General features: G+C 26.4%; 3 protein-coding genes across 7 annotated transcripts; 2 read left to right on the top strand and 1 right to left on the bottom strand.

Annotated features, from left to right (window-relative positions):
* The first annotated feature begins 103 nt into the window (after positions 1 to 103).
* LOC114131683 (interleukin-1 receptor-associated kinase 4-like) lies at positions 104 to 2,696 on the top strand. Of its 5 annotated transcripts, none has more exons than XM_027996980.2 (8): positions 104 to 414; positions 692 to 857; positions 930 to 1,096; positions 1,196 to 1,349; positions 1,543 to 1,858; positions 1,924 to 2,079; positions 2,146 to 2,343; positions 2,405 to 2,696. In XM_027996980.2, exons 2-8 carry the CDS (start codon positions 697 to 699, stop codon positions 2,603 to 2,605), a joined length of 1,353 nt encoding a protein of 450 aa, XP_027852781.1. In that variant the 5' UTR covers positions 104 to 414; positions 692 to 696; the 3' UTR covers positions 2,606 to 2,696. The 5 variants fall into 5 exon arrangements, with proteins under 5 accessions (XP_027852781.1, XP_027852780.1, XP_027852782.1 ...); XM_027996979.2 differs by having other exon boundaries at positions 104 to 492; XM_027996981.2 differs by having other exon boundaries at positions 104 to 717; positions 780 to 857.
* LOC114131684 (hydroxysteroid dehydrogenase-like protein 2) lies at positions 2,679 to 8,794 on the bottom strand. The gene is made up of 10 exons (XM_027996982.2): positions 8,567 to 8,794; positions 8,392 to 8,478; positions 8,182 to 8,322; positions 7,900 to 8,063; positions 6,723 to 6,936; positions 5,842 to 6,047; positions 4,172 to 4,372; positions 3,400 to 3,597; positions 3,112 to 3,237; positions 2,679 to 3,045 (listed from the first exon to the last, which is right to left on the bottom strand). Exons 3-10 carry the CDS (start codon positions 8,193 to 8,195, stop codon positions 2,933 to 2,935), a joined length of 1,236 nt encoding a protein of 411 aa, XP_027852783.1. The 5' UTR covers positions 8,196 to 8,322; positions 8,392 to 8,478; positions 8,567 to 8,794; the 3' UTR covers positions 2,679 to 2,932.
* Positions 8,795 to 12,748: 3,954 nt separating this feature from the next.
* On the top strand, positions 12,749 to 14,538 carry LOC114131686 (GDP-Man:Man(3)GlcNAc(2)-PP-Dol alpha-1,2-mannosyltransferase). Its single transcript, XM_027996983.2, has 2 exons — positions 12,749 to 14,010; positions 14,073 to 14,538. The coding sequence occupies exons 1-2, from the start codon at positions 12,942 to 12,944 to the stop codon at positions 14,402 to 14,404; spliced, it is 1,401 nt and encodes a 466-aa protein (XP_027852784.2). The 5' UTR covers positions 12,749 to 12,941; the 3' UTR covers positions 14,405 to 14,538.
* The last annotated feature ends 2,674 nt before the right edge of the window (positions 14,539 to 17,212 follow it).

Raw genomic sequence — 17,212 nt, 5'->3', positions numbered from 1 at the left:
GACGACTATTTAAATATACGTATTCTGGTGGCTGATGGGTAATGGGTACATCAAGTACATCGAAGTTCGTACTGAACATTTTAGAACAGAAACTTCAATAGGTTATCAATAATATTGTCTTGGTCTGTGTCATACTGGCATACTCTTATTTCACTTTTTTAATATTTATACTAGTTTGTTCTTTGGTATTAGTTATATTATTATGTAATATTTGTCCACACTACCAAAACCATACCGATGATTGTGAACATTCACTTTACAGCTGATATTATGTACAATAGACAATAGTATAATTTTATTCATATTTGCATTTTGTGGTGTTTATTAATTAGTTATTCAGTTACCTCATACTCATAGATAATAGAAGAATTATCTATGCTCAGACCTGTTACAATCGTGATATCAACTATCAAGGTGGATCTACATTCTACCCTAGACCTGTTGCACATAAATACATTATATCACAGAACAATTATAATAACTTCATAAATTGTAATTAGAGATTTGTCTTAAATTGGCAATTGCATTTATTCATATTTTATATTAGTTTTATTTAGCCCCAGACTGCCAGTGGTTATTAGCTACTGAGAATGTAAAAAGATTTATAATTAGATGAGATTTGAGTGATACCTACCTACTAATATTATTGCTACATTAATTGTAGTCATAATACTGGTCAACATTTTATTAGGAAGTATGATGCTGGAAACCACAGAGGTACGTAAAATGGATGCAACGCTCAAATTCGAATTGGTAAATTTATTAGACATTAATGATAGCTGGAAATCACTCATGGCTACTGTAACTGTTGACTGTGATCCAACCAAAGGTCGGAAATATACTTTTGATCACTTGAAGTAAGATTTGTTTTAGTGTCCATACTTTCTTTTATCTGCTTAATGTTGACAACAATTAAATAATTGTACTAGATTAATCGAAATGGCGAGCCAAACACAACGGCGATCTTGTAGTGAAATATTTTTAGAAGAATGGGGAACTAGTGGTCGTATTAGACCTAATCTCAAGATTCTTAAGGATCTATTGTTTGAATTAAAACTAATACGAGCTGCTGAATGTGTAGCTTCTAAAATAACGGGTGATCATTTTATTGAGAAAATAATATAAACTTTACTGTTTAGAATTAAAGTTAAATATATGAAATATATATATCATACTTGTAACCTCTTATTTTTAGATAAACCTATTGGAGACACTTTGGAGACATCTATGAACATTCTCGAGACTGATGAATTTATAAATAATTATAATAGTGAAGACTGTAAATCTACTTTGTTTGCTCATCAGTTAGAGACTAGATTGATTTTAAATGATGACCAAATTAATACTAGGTATAATTAATTATTAAAATCGAATTTTTTCATTTTATACACAATGGATTTTTTTTTATAATTTTGTACATGCTTTGAGTATCAATAAAAAGTTACTTTTATAATTTTAATTAGTATAAAATAAAATATTATTATGTTTTTAATTTATTAATAAATTATATTTAATTGTTTAATATTTTATTTATTTTTGCAGGTTTGAAAAAATTAAGCTTCCTTATAAATATTTATCTAATGCTACAAATGGATTTTCTGATTCATGTTTAATCGGATCTGGAGGATTTGGTAAAGTATTCAAAGCAAAATTAATTGACCAAATAGTAGCAATAAAACTTATGGAAAAAATAATTGAAGAAAAAGATTTTAAACAGTACTTAAATGAGATTGATATTGTTTTAAAATTTAAGCATGATAATTTATTACCATTAATAGCAATTTCATATGATGAACAGCCGTGTGTTGTTTATGCATTTATGGAGAATGGTTCATTACTTGATTGTATTGCATGTAAAGTATGTTTTTTAGAAATTATATAAATATTATAACTTTGATATTAATTAACAATATAATTGAACAGAATCGATCATCGTTATTAGATTGGAAACTAAGGATAAAAATTGCAACAGATGTAGCCAGTGGGCTAGTTTACTTACATACAGCATTTGAAACACCATTCATACATCGAGATATTAAAAGTGCTAATATACTTCTAGACAACAAATTTATTGCCAAAGCATGTATTTACAATTTATACATTTTAATAATGTTATATATTGTGTATTTATTTACAATGTTTTAGATTGGAGATTTTGGCTTAACTCGCATTGGAGATCACACAATGACGTCTGTAGTGTTAGGAACATCTGCATATATGTCACCTGAAGCATTTAGAGGTGATATTTCTATGAAAATAGATGTTTTTAGCTTTGGAGTTGTATTATTAGAGTTATTAACAGGATTACCACCGTACGATGAATATCGGACTGGTTGTGACTTGGTAAGTAATTAATTTTATAGTGAAAATATTTTTTTTATAATTATTTTCATGTCTTTTGTAGTTAACTCATATAAGTGAAATTGAATATTCTATAGAAGAATTATTAGACAAGCGTGCTGGGTATTGGAACTACAGTATTGCTATTAAAGTATATGATTTGGCAAATCTTTGTGCAGCTACTAAAATCCGAAGACCATTTATGCATGGTCAAGAAGGTGTTTATGAATCACTTAAAAATATTCAATCTGAAATTGATGTATAATATAATGAAAAATAATAATTATACAGTATGTTGTATATAACAATTATGTTACCATAATAATTTCAACAAAATATAATTTTATAATAAAATATTTTTATTTTGAGCTATATATTTTAAAATTATAAACTTAAACCATACAAACATAACTTTTAGTATTATTTTATATAAAACCACATAATTATTAATTTTAAAAGTATTAAAAATAGGTAAAACATGATGGCCAGTTTTTAATATTTTAAGACCAAAAGTGCTCTCCAAAATATGTGGTTATACAATGAAGCTGAAATGTATTTGTAAACCAATTCCTTAAAAGTTCTGCACTAAAACTTAATATTTAGCTTTTAATAATTTCATAAGTTTCTCCAATTTCATAGCTTTCATTAAACTGCCACTGATCTTAAGTTTACCAGACATATAAGCATCGGCAGCTTTTAGCCTTCCTATAAATATTTAATATATTATTAAATGATTAAAAACAAAATCATAAATAAATAAATATAACTAACCATCAAATAATTCTTCTATTTTATCAGCTTCCATTGTTAAAGTGGCATCTGGTTTTGTAGTCGATTTACCTTTTCCAGCTGAGCCATTTCCAGTTAGATCTACATAGTAAGTTCTATCTTCATCTCCTAAACAAATATATATTTACATTACATACAGAGTTTAGATTACAATAAATAATAACTAAGGTCACAATATATTTGTGATTATACTACAAATAAATCTATTAAATATTTGATTTTACAAAATTTAATATAATATGTTTACTAAGTTTATTAAATTTTAATAACCTTTTACTACAAACAAGAAACAAGCATTTGTTCCTTTAGCTATTTCTGGAGTCAGATGTGAATTGATTTTTGTAAATATACCCTCAATTGTATCTACTCCATCTGATTTTTTAGCTTGTGATTTTTCTTTTCCTTTATTAAATCCATCATGAGGTGCCTCGTCCAAGAAGAAGTCCATCATTAAATCTCCTTTATAAGCTAAAAATAAAAACATCAATACATAGATTATGGATCTTAGTGCTAATTGTATGATTTGCAGATTCAGATGTAATAAATTTAAGTTTTTATATGTAAAACAATAACAATAATATTATTATTAATAATTAAACTGTTGAGATAACTATAACTATAGCTAAACTATATGGTTATGACGTTTAAGTTTAACGACTGAAGACGAGGATATCTGATATTATTTAAATGTTATACTATATTTATTTTAATGTTAATAAACATAGTTTATTAATTTTCTTTATCTCTAGTACCACTGGTAAAAGTACAACTATGTGATTGGTAAAAAAAGCAGGGCCAAAAAAAAAAAAATAGAATTTTCTGGTATATTATATTTTGTGGCTAGTCTATTCCAGCTTACATAAATTTAAATCTCACAAGAAAAAATAATAGAAATTATGCCTATTATGTCCATTAATCATTACATTATACAAGCAAAATAAATATATTATATGTTTTTATTGAGTAATGTCACTATTAACATTGAACGATAGTACTTAAAACATAGTATTATAGAATATTTATTATTAATTAAACTACTAACTTGGATCACTGGCATATTGGTCAAAATCAGTAATTCCTTCTTGTTGTAATACTTCGTCATCGATTAGAAACTGCCCAGTACAATTTTCAACAGACCTACTAAGTACCGCATAAGCTGCATCTGCCATAATTTCTGGATTACGAGATAACTTTTTTGCTTCAGTAGAGCCAGATAACATTTCAACAGCAGCAGTGTATATTGCTATAGTGAAAATATATAAAATTAAATAGGTTAAGTTGTAAATAGAAATTGAGTAATGATTGTTTATTTAATAGTCTATCATATTACGATTTTTAATCACTTTAAAATTTAAATAGGTACCTACAATTAATTATAAGAATTACCTTTTTTATATTTAATTTGCACAATTTGATGGATGTAACTATTTATAATTTTGAGTAGTGTTAAAAATTGATTTTACAATGATACGTGTGTGTTAACATGATAAGTAGTTAAAAAAATGCTTCGATTTTCAATGTCTAGAATTTTTTGAATAGAAAATTTGATCTAGTTTGTACTTAAAAGATCAAAATTTAAAATTCCCGATACTTTTTAAAAATAATTGTGAAAAAAAAGTTTTACATAAATCTAGATTTCAACAAAAACAATTTTATTTTTTTGGCTTCACTCATAAATGAGTAATCATTGATAAAAATTATTATCAAATATTTAAATCATCAATTTCTATACTTTAAAAAATATTTCAAGTTATTTATAAACATTTAAAGATATGCTAATAAATGATTTGTGTATAAGCCAAATCGCAGTAAAACTTGTTACTGGTCTTATAACCAATAAACAAAAATGTCATCTTGCAAGAACTTTTTGAAAGAGTTGAAATTGATCTAAACTTTTTTAAAAATATCATACCAGATGATTAAATTTATGGATAAAATATTGAAACAAACATCAATTACCACAATGGAAATTAGCAAATTTTTCAAGACCAAAAAGAGGCGAGTTCAAATGTAAAAGTCATGTTAGTCTTTGTTTTGAATTTCTGGAATAGTTTATAGTTATAGGCGTGCGCACGGGGACAGCAGAGGCAACATACTATGCTGCACTTGAACTTTCTTTGAGGCAATTGCGGCCATTAAATATTGAATAATGGGCCTCGGTAAAATTATATTTCCACAAATGACGACCATTGTAAATAAAAATAATTATAAAAATTGTTTCTTTTTTTTGGTAAAGTATTAATAAATATTTTATAATTGTAGAATTTACCAGTATAAATAAACTAATAGACCTGTCTACTACTTCTACAACTGTTGTAAAAGTAGCCATGATTTAAAATAGTAAATATTAACTATAGGCTTGCGGAAAAGTACACCCTTAGTGGCTTGGTACCTTACTGTACAACTTTTTATCCAAAAAAGAATAAATAACCAATATAATTTAAATTTTGATACCCAAAAGTAAAAAAAGTAAAACTATGGGCTGATGAATTTGAAGAATGTGCCGAATTAATCTCTTGTTTCCCCTGAAACCGGAGGCTGCGTAGTACGTACGCCTTATGTTTATAATGAACTGTTACCTTAAGGTCAAATAGTGAATCAGCATTTTATTTGGAAGTCATGAAAAAATTATGTAAAAATGTTAGAAAAAAAATGGCAGAAAGTTGAAAAATATTGCTTATACTTTTAAATAAAATTGTGCTTGTTTATTACCAGTTCTTGGCCATAATGCGTTCACAGCAATGTTATCTGCTCTTAGTTCGGCAGCCATACCTAATACACACATTGACATTCCATATTTAGCCATTGTATAAGCAACATGGTCTTTAAACCAATTAGGGTTCATGTTTAATGGAGGACTAATATTCAAGATATGTGCATGTTTGCTCTTTCTTAGATAAGGTATACACATCTTTGACCTAAAACAAAGAAATTCTATTAAAATAGTTTTAATTTATTCACTGACATAACAAGCACATCATCAGACTGTTTATTAAATTACTGACACATTTGATAATTAGTGTATGTGGTAAGTATACCAGTAGTGGAAACGTAGTTTCTTATTTAATTATATTTGTTAGGCTCTATTTTTATTGAAAAATAATGAACTATTGTGAACAAACTCTAAAAGTAGGAAGTAGCTCGATATTAAAACCAAATGGTTTATTTTTAGCATTCAATGGTAAACATTTATCTTTTTTTTAAAAAAAAAGACTAATGTGTTCTACATATTTTTTACTATTATATAACTTTTTTGTGGTACTAAAAAATTATTTGTAATTTTGCTATGATAATTATTCTATATTGATCACAATTGTGTCAGTTTTGATAGAGCCAGTCTGTACTATTATATATAGCAGCCAAGATCAGAAACTGCATTAAGGCGCAGATCTCAAAATCACAAATGAGGGGGGGGGGTTATTATCAAACAATGATAAACAAAGGATTTGTTATAAATATTTTTTAAAGTAATTTCATATTATATAACTTAAAAATACAGCCAAAGGGGGGGGGGCTAAAGCCTCTTGCCCCCCCCCTCAGATCCGCGCCTAACAGCATTAATTCCCAAAATAATAAAAGTTTTAAATGTTTACACTAAAAATGTTCCTCTTGTGTTAATGTTATGCATCAAATCATATCTCTTCATCTCAGTATCTAATGTAGGAGTTAATGAAATTGCACTTGCATTGTTTACAACAATATCGATAGCTCCAAATTTACTTATTGATTTAGAAACAGCATCTGCTACTTGACGTTCATCTCTTACATCCACTACGCAAGGTAAACAGTTTCCTCCAGCTTCTTCAACTAAAAAATGTTAATTACAATAATAATTAGACATAAATTGTTATAAAATAATATGAAGTTAAAATAAATAAATTAAAAATATGAAGAGCAATTAATGATTTCTATAGTTTGATATACTTTAGAAGACTAACTCTAAAATTTAAATTTAACCTTAAATGAAGTTATGACAAAGTAAAATCAATATCTTATTAAAATATGTAGTTATTTTTTTCATTCTTAAATGTTTATTAATCTATAATTTGAAAAAAGTAATACAATTAATACTAATTTAAAACATATTAATTATTCCATAATTATAGAATAAAAATATTTTAAAATAATAATGAGACTTTGTATAATATGTTAATAATTATTACATAGTTGGACTATGACCATATTAGCCATTTCAGTTATTTTATCTATAAAAATATGTTATTTTCGTGACAAATTGTAATTTAACTAATCAATTTTATATGTAAGAATGAATGCTAAATTTATTATTTCTTCTAGTAAAACAAATGATTAAAAAAATGTATACTTGAAATATTTAATGCATACAAAATCAATTGTTGTTTCGATCCTATAAGTGTATAACATAGTAAATAATATATATTCAGCAGAATTAGTTATATGTTATTAGCTTTAATAAGATCAAATTGACCCATTTTAAAAGTAAGAACATTAACTGGGTTTATACATAAAATTTTTTATGGTAATTAAATTTTCAAATAAATTATCTGCATTTTAAAATTTAATATCCTAAAACTGTAAAAAAAAAAATAATTTATGCATAAATATAGATAATTTTCTTATTTTTAAAATTTATAGTAAGTCAAAATGCATACTATTATTAAATCTAACAAAGCTAATAATGAATTCCTAGACATTAATTCAACACGTTATGCATTTGTAAAATGGAACCAACAGAATTTAATGTAAAAAAGAATACCTCTTATGTAATAGGTAGTTTTATTTTTAAATTACTTTCTTTAGCAGCTGTATAAATAGTTCCAGGTAATTTTGGATGAGGCTCAGCGGTTTTAGCAGCAATTACAATGTTAGCACCATCCCTGGCTGCTTTTAAAGCTATTGCCTTACCGATACCCCGACTCCCTCCAGTAATGAACACAGTTAGTCCAGATAATTTTCTAAATAAAAAATATAGCTTATATTAATTTAAAATAATAAATACATTTAATATTGATATTAATATCAGATAATAATTGTAATTTAAATAAATATAAAACAAATAAATAATTAACAAACCCTGTGTTCAGCATTTTAATGTAGAAAATGGGTATGTTACTTAAAATATTTTAAGTTATATTATTAAAAGCTGAAGACTTGTGTAGTTAAGTGTAAACACGATGATTTAATAACATGTACTATACGAATTTATCTGAAATTCTGTAACAAGGAAATCAAATAAAATAGAGTTTTAAAAGTTTATCAATGGAAGGGCAACATAAAACTTACAGGTGATCAGCAGAGAATGACCATGACCTACAAAACACAAATATTATGTCCTCATTGAACACACATTGTTATTTGTTATTTATGTAACTGTAACAGCCAAAACCAAAACAAAGATAATATTGAGTAATATGTAATAACAAATATATCAGTTAATTAATATAAGTTTGTAACTTACTATCGCTAAATAAGTGTGTAAATGTAAACCTAACATAGTTTTAAAAAATATAATGAAAAAATATCTCCAGTCTTTATTTGTAGCACAATATAATTGTACTGTAATAGGCTTGTAACCTTGTAACTAGTTGAAACTTGTAAGTTATAGATTTGTAGCAATTATTATTATTTACCAATACAAATATACAATAAATAGTTTTATACACAAAGTAAATAGGTACACTAGATAAATAATTAGATTGTGACGTTTACAAAAAAATATTATCATGAATCATGAATTCACGATATTCTGTATTCACGTCGATTACCATGAGATAATTCATTCACAATAAGACGTCTAATGACAATACCTTTCACCAGGCCGCCAACGAACCACGACTGATAAATTTTAATTTTGATGATAACTGTAAAAATTGTAAGCATTGTAAAGGTTAAATAGCAAATACCTAAATTTTCCGTGTTGATATGAATTAGTAACTATAGTATAGGTGGTATACCTTATGATAGTGTTAACTGTTAAGGATTTTGAGATTTACTAATTACTAAATTTTAATCGGCTAATTGAGTACATTATTGTTTTTACATTACTTATTATTTATAGTCAAAAGAATAAATTACACAGCATTCCTCTGCTTGTTATAAAATATTAAAAATGGAGAAGCACGTATTAGAAGAAGTTTCAAAATTGTAAGATACCTATTTAAATTAAAATTAGAAGGCATACCTACTATCAATAAGTTTTAAAAAATCTTTAATATTATATTATAAAATTTAATAGTATTAAAAATATTACTATTGTCTAATAGATTATGTTTGTCATTTTATGAGTATTATTTAGCTACAAAAATGATGGTTTATAAATTATATTATTTCATGTTAGAAGATATTATAATATTATGTTTATTATCTGAGTCTAAGGTATTTTTTTCCAATCAATATACAGTAGAACATCAATCGTCTGCCACTGTTTGATCAAACATTCAAACCATAATGCTATTGATATGAATATTTCAAAATTACATTTCGATTTTCCAATAGGTATACAAAATTAATTGCCTGTTTACTATGAAACAGCTCCCTGCCCGTGTTATTAGTTCTGTTGGATAACACATTATCTGAGGAGGAATTAGTGAAAGATGATATAAAAGCTATCTTCCTTCTGGAATTTAATTTGCTAAACAAAAATCCATGACTGACTTTTTTCTAAATAATTTTTTACTTAATATGTATTAGTACATATTTACATATTTACATTTGTATAATGATTATATTCAATTTTTTTGTGGTAAATATGTAAATACAATTTTTCTGTATATTTTGATAAACCGACCTTTTTCTGCGTTGTAGTCATAATCAAAGTCCTAAAGGTAACAAATTAGAGGTGTTCTACTGTACAATTAAATTGAAATATTTCAATTTTTTTTTGATTATTTATTGGTTTTTTTTTCAGACAATCTGAACAAAATGTACTTGGTGTTTTGGTATCAGACACCAAAGGCTTGTGTATTTTTTGTGAGTTATAAAAGTGCTATAGTTTATAAAGTATTATTATTTATTATTTTGATTTTTTCTTTCTATAATTGCTTATTCAAAAATTAAGCTTCAGGAGAAGTAACACCAGGAATTAGTGGACACGTAACATTCATTGCAAATCAATTATCAAAATTAGATAAACATGATTTGTATCCTACCATTGTATTGAAATCTGATAACAAGTAAGCATTACACTTAAATAAAATATATCTTTACAATATTAATATATTATTTTTGATAACTAATCTAAACATTTGCACAATATAAATATAGCTGATATGAGTAAAGAAACAGTCTTGAGGACTATGAAGGTATGGCACAAAGTTAAGGTAGTTGATTGACCCTATACAGTGTGATTTTTGTTTCAAACAACATTCATTACTTCATAAAGTATAGATTTTTTTTCAAATTTCTAGATACATGTTTTTCTACTACTCTATACAATTTTAATTTTTCACTCCTATATTTAATAGAAAAAAACTATCAACTTTTGATTTTCAAATGGAAATCTATATTAATAATTGCATAAATTAATTAAGCCATTTTTTTCATAAATTTTCACGTGTAAATTTTTTATTTACATTGATGCATCAGCAAGTTATAGCTGCTCAAAGTTGGTTATAGCTTTTGAAGGTGTTAAAGTATTATACATCAGTACTAATTAGCACCGTCAGATATAGAATTTTTATTTGTAAAATCCAGTAGCTATAATAATAATGAATTCAATATCGTTGATCCTATGATGTAGTGGAGAGTGGTTGTACCTGTTACTACCTGCCATATAGCTTATTATCAATTGTCTTATAGTTATAATTAATTGGACTAATATTTCTACTTATTACTAATTATCTACTGACAAGTTATAACACATATACACTCAATAAACACTTCCCAAAACTACCCAACTTTGAGAAGCTATATTTCATCAACAGATTTATGAAAAAATGAAAATTTGAATGTAATAATTCATAAAAATATAGCCATATTAATTTATGAAATTTTAAGTATAGGTTGTCATTTGAAAATCAAAAGTTGATAGTGGTTTACCAAAAAAATATAAGGGTGAAAATATGGAACAGTTCCATAATTCTAGAACTGTATGGATCTTAAATTTTGATAAAAGTCAATACTTTTTGAAATAATGAGTGTTGTTTGATAAAAAAATCACCCTATATAGTTGGGACTGAAGAAGAGTCATTTTAATTTCACCTATCTAAATTTTATTGAGAGGAATGATTTTTAAAAATTTCTTAACAATTGTAATTAGAACTATGTGTATGTGAATTGTAGCACCACATACATTAGATTGATTTTATAATATTTTTTTCAGGTCATGTTTGTTAAAAGGCTGTGAAAATTCCTGCGTTTATGTATTATATCAAAATAAGTAGAACTTAATGTTATTGTTATTCAGTTGGATAAAATGTATAATATCTAATCATATTTATTTTAATTATAAAATATTCTTTTTAATATTATTGTTCCTTACTTTAAGTCTTAACAAATAAAAAAATTAATTACCAACTTTTTATTTATTTTTTAGATCCTTATTCTTTGTTTTGTGGTAAAATTATAAGCAGTGAGGTAGTTTTTATTGTAGAAAGCTAGCTAGTAACTAACCAAGGTTAGTCTTTTTTCACAATTTTAAAAAATGTTTACGGTTAGTGGCCTAGCTGCCACTAGTAGTTACAATATACCTAAAATAATATAGATTAATCCATAGTAGTTAAACACATTTAATTGGAAAATATAGGTCATACAGTATTTTGGATAGAGGCAATAAATTTATTTACAAAACTTTTATTTTACATTTTTAATTTTTTTGGCCTTTTAAATCATATATTTTTTTTTGCACATGCTATACCCATACGAAAAATTCATATTTTATAAAATAATATTTTACACTAGCTGTATAAGAGTGTAATTACTATATTTGATTTGGTTAGAATTTAACAAGATAAAGTAGAGAATTAGTGATGTAGTTATTTATGATTATTGCCATAATCATAAATGACTACAGTCACAAATTCCTAAATTAAGTAGGTTAACCTAATTTTTTTGTTTGTAATATGAATATAAAAACAAATTTTCAGTGAATTTTTTTATTGCTTTATCTGACATTTTAAATGCATTTTTTAAGGTATTTTTACTGCATTAAATTCACAGTCCTATTAATAATGATGAAAAATAAATAAATTAAACAATAAGTACACTTATTTATTTGCATTTGTATATTGTTTAATATATTTACTTTTAATTTTATCCAGTTTTCGAGGGACACGTCTTAGATTAAATTCATATTATACTTAAGTACTATTAACCGTAGAGCCATAAAACAGTATAAGTAAGCTGTACAGAATTACAGAATAAACTTTAGATGCTATAAAAGATATTATTATTTATTAGGTTTGTTTTATCGTATTAGATACCCAACGGTAGTCGTTAATAGATACTGTAATAATATTATGATGAATATTCAATATGATCTAAGTTTATAATTAAAATGTTTATAAAGTTTACCGTTTACCGTGTTATCAATTATCATAGATATTAAATAAAAAATGTTATATCACAGAACACTATAAGAACTTTACTGCTAGAATACTGTAGTTTCCCTGTCACAATGTTATTATCGTGATAACATGTTCATTGATAATATTTAAAAAGTAAACAATGAATGAGATGAACATTTTAATTTTTTGAGTTGTTGAGTTTCATAGTTCATACCGTCATGACGTATAATATTATACAATTGTATTTTGTTCTATTATGTCACTAGATTATAAAAATATAATTGATGTCAATATTTTAAATAAAATTAACTACCTATTAATTTTTTAAATATGTATTTCCAACTTTTATTGTACTTCATATTTTCATTAATTGTGGTGTTCATTGTAGTGGTCGTGTCAATTGCTGGGTTACGGTGGCACTATGTTAGCAAAAAGAGGAAATTTCCAACTCAATTTAGCATAGCGTTTTTTCATCCTTACTGCAATGCTGGTGGAGGTGGTGAACGTGTACTGTGGTGTGCCGTTAATGCTGTTAATACTGTATACCCTAAAGTAAAAATTGTTATTTACACTGGTGACTTAGAAGTATCTCCAGTAGAAATAATTAAACGAGCAAAACAACGATTTAATATTACTCTACCAAATAATTTAGAGTTTGTTTATCTGCACAGAAGAAAATGGGTGGAAGCCGAAAATTATCCTTATTTTACCCTTTTAGGACAAAGTCTTGGATCTATCATCTTAGGGTTTGAAGCATTGCGTTTGTTTCAACCTGATATATACATTGATACTATGGGTTATGCTTTTACACTGCCATTATTTAGTCTCATTTGTGGTTGTAAAGTCAGTTGTTACGTTCATTATCCAACTATAAGCTCAGATATGATAAATAAAGTGATACAACAAAAAGGAAAACGTAGAACAATATCTTATATTAAACTTATATACTATCAATTATTTGCAAAACTATACAGTTTAGTTGGCTGGTTTGCTGATTCTATTATGGTAAATAGTTCATGGACTGAGGATCATATCAATACACTTTGGAAACGATCCTTAAGTACTTACAAAGTTTATCCTCCATGTGATACATCTGATTTACAATGTTTGCCGTTAGAAAGACATAAAACCAAATCTGTGAAAATTATAAGTTTAGCACAATTCAGACCAGAAAAAGATCATCCACTACAACTTAAAGCCATGTATCATCTTAGACAGATTGTGAATGAACATGTATGGGAAAATATTGAGCTTGTATTTGTTGGATCAACAAGAAATCAAGAAGATGAAATGAGAGTTGTTGATATGATGGATTTATGTAAACATTTGTCATTGGAGAATAATGTACGATTTAAAGTGAATATCAGTTATGATGAACTTAAAAATGAACTATCTGAAGGTAAATTCATCATAGCAATAATGTGCAAGTTTTTGAAACTAATATTTTATTAATGTTTTCAGGGTTGATTGGCTTACATGCAATGTGGAATGAACATTTTGGTATTGGAGTTGTAGAATGTATGGCTGCAGGATTAATAATGATTGCACATCGTTCTGGTGGACCTTTAATGGATATAATTATAGAAGATGGTGCTGGACAAAATGGATTTTTAGCTTCAAATGAAGTAGAATATGCACATGCTATACATAAAGCACTTTTGTTGTCAGATACTCAAAAATTATCGTTACAAAAGGCTGCTAGGGGATCAGTTAATCGATTTTCAAATCAACAATTTCATGACAATTTTTTGAGAGCAATACAACCATTGTTTAGTTTAAAAAAATTTAAATAGCTTATTATTTTGAACTAGTGTTGAAATATGAATATTTGTTTTCTCTTTTATTAATTATTATACAAGTATTAACTTGTACAGCACTTTTTCAAAAAAATATTTTTTGATGATATTAAAAATTTTAATTTGACTTACATATTGTACTATGTTTATTATAAAATCAATTTTATAATAACAATTTAACTACTCAAGTGTAATGATAATGAGATTTTTAATGAGTTCACATCATTTTATTGCATTTCATATTTAAAGATTTTGTAGGTGTCATATCAGTGAAAATATAATAATTAAAATCATTGTTTACATTACAAAAATGATTATAATGATTATGCTAATTACAAAGTATTACCTCACATGTCTATGTTTATAAACTTTAAGTGTAATTATTGTGTGTAATAATCAACTACTTACTTATCTATCAATTTTTTTTTTCAAATATTGTTGAAACTTAAATTTAAATTATTTTTGGGTCGATTAATAAATAATATGTATTGTTGTTAATGTTGTAATAATTTATAAATTAGAAAGTTTTAAAACATTTTATGTTATTTCAAGTTTTTACATTAGCACAATATACCACATATACTATATAGGCTTATACTTTTGATAATTGATGAGGTACAAGCATCAACCTACCTACCTATGTGGCTATAAGATAAGTAGTCTTCACTTCATTGTGCCATCGTGATTTGTGGGACGTGGATACAATTGATGCACACCATAGGAACACGGGGCAAGCTGGCCGAGCCTCAGCTTAACCGGAATCATTTTAGGTGCATTATAAAATTTTAAATATAATATGTAGGTATATAAATATATTTAATTTTAACAATATGTTCAAGATCATGAACATTTTTAACTTCAAAAATATATGCCTAGAAATTAGCACATTAATGTTGTGTGCACTACAACTTGATTTTATTTACACAGTTTTTAATTTACAATTAGAACGTATATTAATGTGTTAAAAAAAATTAAGAGCACTGACCAAGTATTGGAGCATTAATTGTTCCAGACTTGACTGGAAATTGAAGACTGCGCATGCCTATGGACTACACACCGGCACCATAGAGTACTCTATTGACTAATATTCATGGTAGACGGTAGGTAGTATAGTAGATGTATATACTGCTTATTACTCATTGGAGTAATTCTATTAAATTTCAGCAGATACAAGCAGGCGCGGCTCTAGCCCCCCACTCCCTCTAATAATATATTAATATATAATATATTTTTTGTTATAAAGTTTTTAGTGAAAAGCGTTACTTAGTCCCCCCCCCAACCAAGTCTGGAGACCTCCGGGGTTCAAAGCTCAAACATAACAATAACCATTGATTTTAAAATATACTATTCTATAATCAATGCAATAACTAATATATTAGATGAGTAATAAAATCTCCATTTATTATTCTTAGTTTTTACATAGTTATTCAGTATTCTTATTTTAAAAAATTATTAATTATTCTAAAGCTAAATGGCGTCCAGAAACTGACACAATGCTATGAACTCGTCAATATCTTGTTCTACATCAAAGAATTATCAAACAATTCAATAAAACATAATTATATTTTGAGTTTAGAGTATTTCAGCAAATGCAAACGTATATCTGTGCACCTGCTTAATATCATGGCTAATAATATAATACATAAGTAGCCATGCTAAATATTGCCAAGGAGTGCAAGTGCACCGTAGTTGTACCTCCGTATTTACGCCACTGTTAAACATTACTACTTACTAGTTTGGTACTATGGTACACACTATAGAGTACAGATCACTCAGACTCGATTGTCGACAAATTTTAAAATAGGTAGGTACCTACTCAAATACCTATGTGGCTATATGAAAAAGTCGATAAATTAATTTCTGAATTTGGAGTGTTAGTATAGTGTAACCAACGTAAAATAGATTATTTGCTTATAATACAATAACTTAACGTTTAAAATTTAAATGCTTTAAATGCTAGTAAAATAATAAATATTATACATTATAAATTATAATAAATTATGAATTCCAAAGTTGTGTTCTATATATATTTTTTAAATATTTCCATCTTTAAATTAATGTAGGTACCTACCTAAATGGCTAAATGATATATCTTAATACCTTATACTATTATAAACAGGGCTTATGAGTTTATGCATTTGTATATCAATCTTGTTAAGTCGTATTTACCATTTTTAATATTTATTATTTTAATGTTAGGTATAAATGACGATATGACTGAAATCCATTTTGAGATACCATGTATGTGAAGTTTTATTTTGCATATTTAGCGTAGTTTTGGTCAACATTTGATAATAAACACTAATTTAGGTATATTTATGCATTGTAACTATTCAAAATATTGGGATTGTCGCAAAGGTAAAATTATTAAAAATAACGCAGTAGTTATAAAATATAAAATATTATAAAAAAAAAATAATAATAATAATAATATATAAATAAATATTATTATTATTATAAAATATTAGTGGAATACATAGATTTATATATAAAATAGTCTAATTTTCTTGATAGGTATTTGTTTTTTAAGGTCTCCACACACTGCAGCGGTGGCGGTAAAGTTCTATTGTCTTGGGGGCGGCAGTAAAATTGTGTCCGAACTCATTTTAACGCTACCGCCACCGCCACTGCTACCACTGCAGTGTGTGGGCACCTTTACAGTGGTTTATTCTTGGGTCTTGATTATTCCAGTCGTTATTATGACGTGTGTAGTAGGCACGTGAGTGTAGGAATGACATTAAATTCATCATTATCAATAAAAAGTATTCAAATATCACTTATGGTTTCTTCTTTTTTTTTTAATAA

This window comes from Aphis gossypii, chromosome 2, assembly GCF_020184175.1.
Source record: "Aphis gossypii isolate Hap1 chromosome 2, ASM2018417v2, whole genome shotgun sequence".
Lineage (NCBI taxonomy): Eukaryota > Metazoa > Arthropoda > Insecta > Hemiptera > Aphididae > Aphis > Aphis gossypii.
Note: the sequence above shows the minus strand (reverse complement) of the source record. Positions and strands in the feature narration are given on the sequence as shown.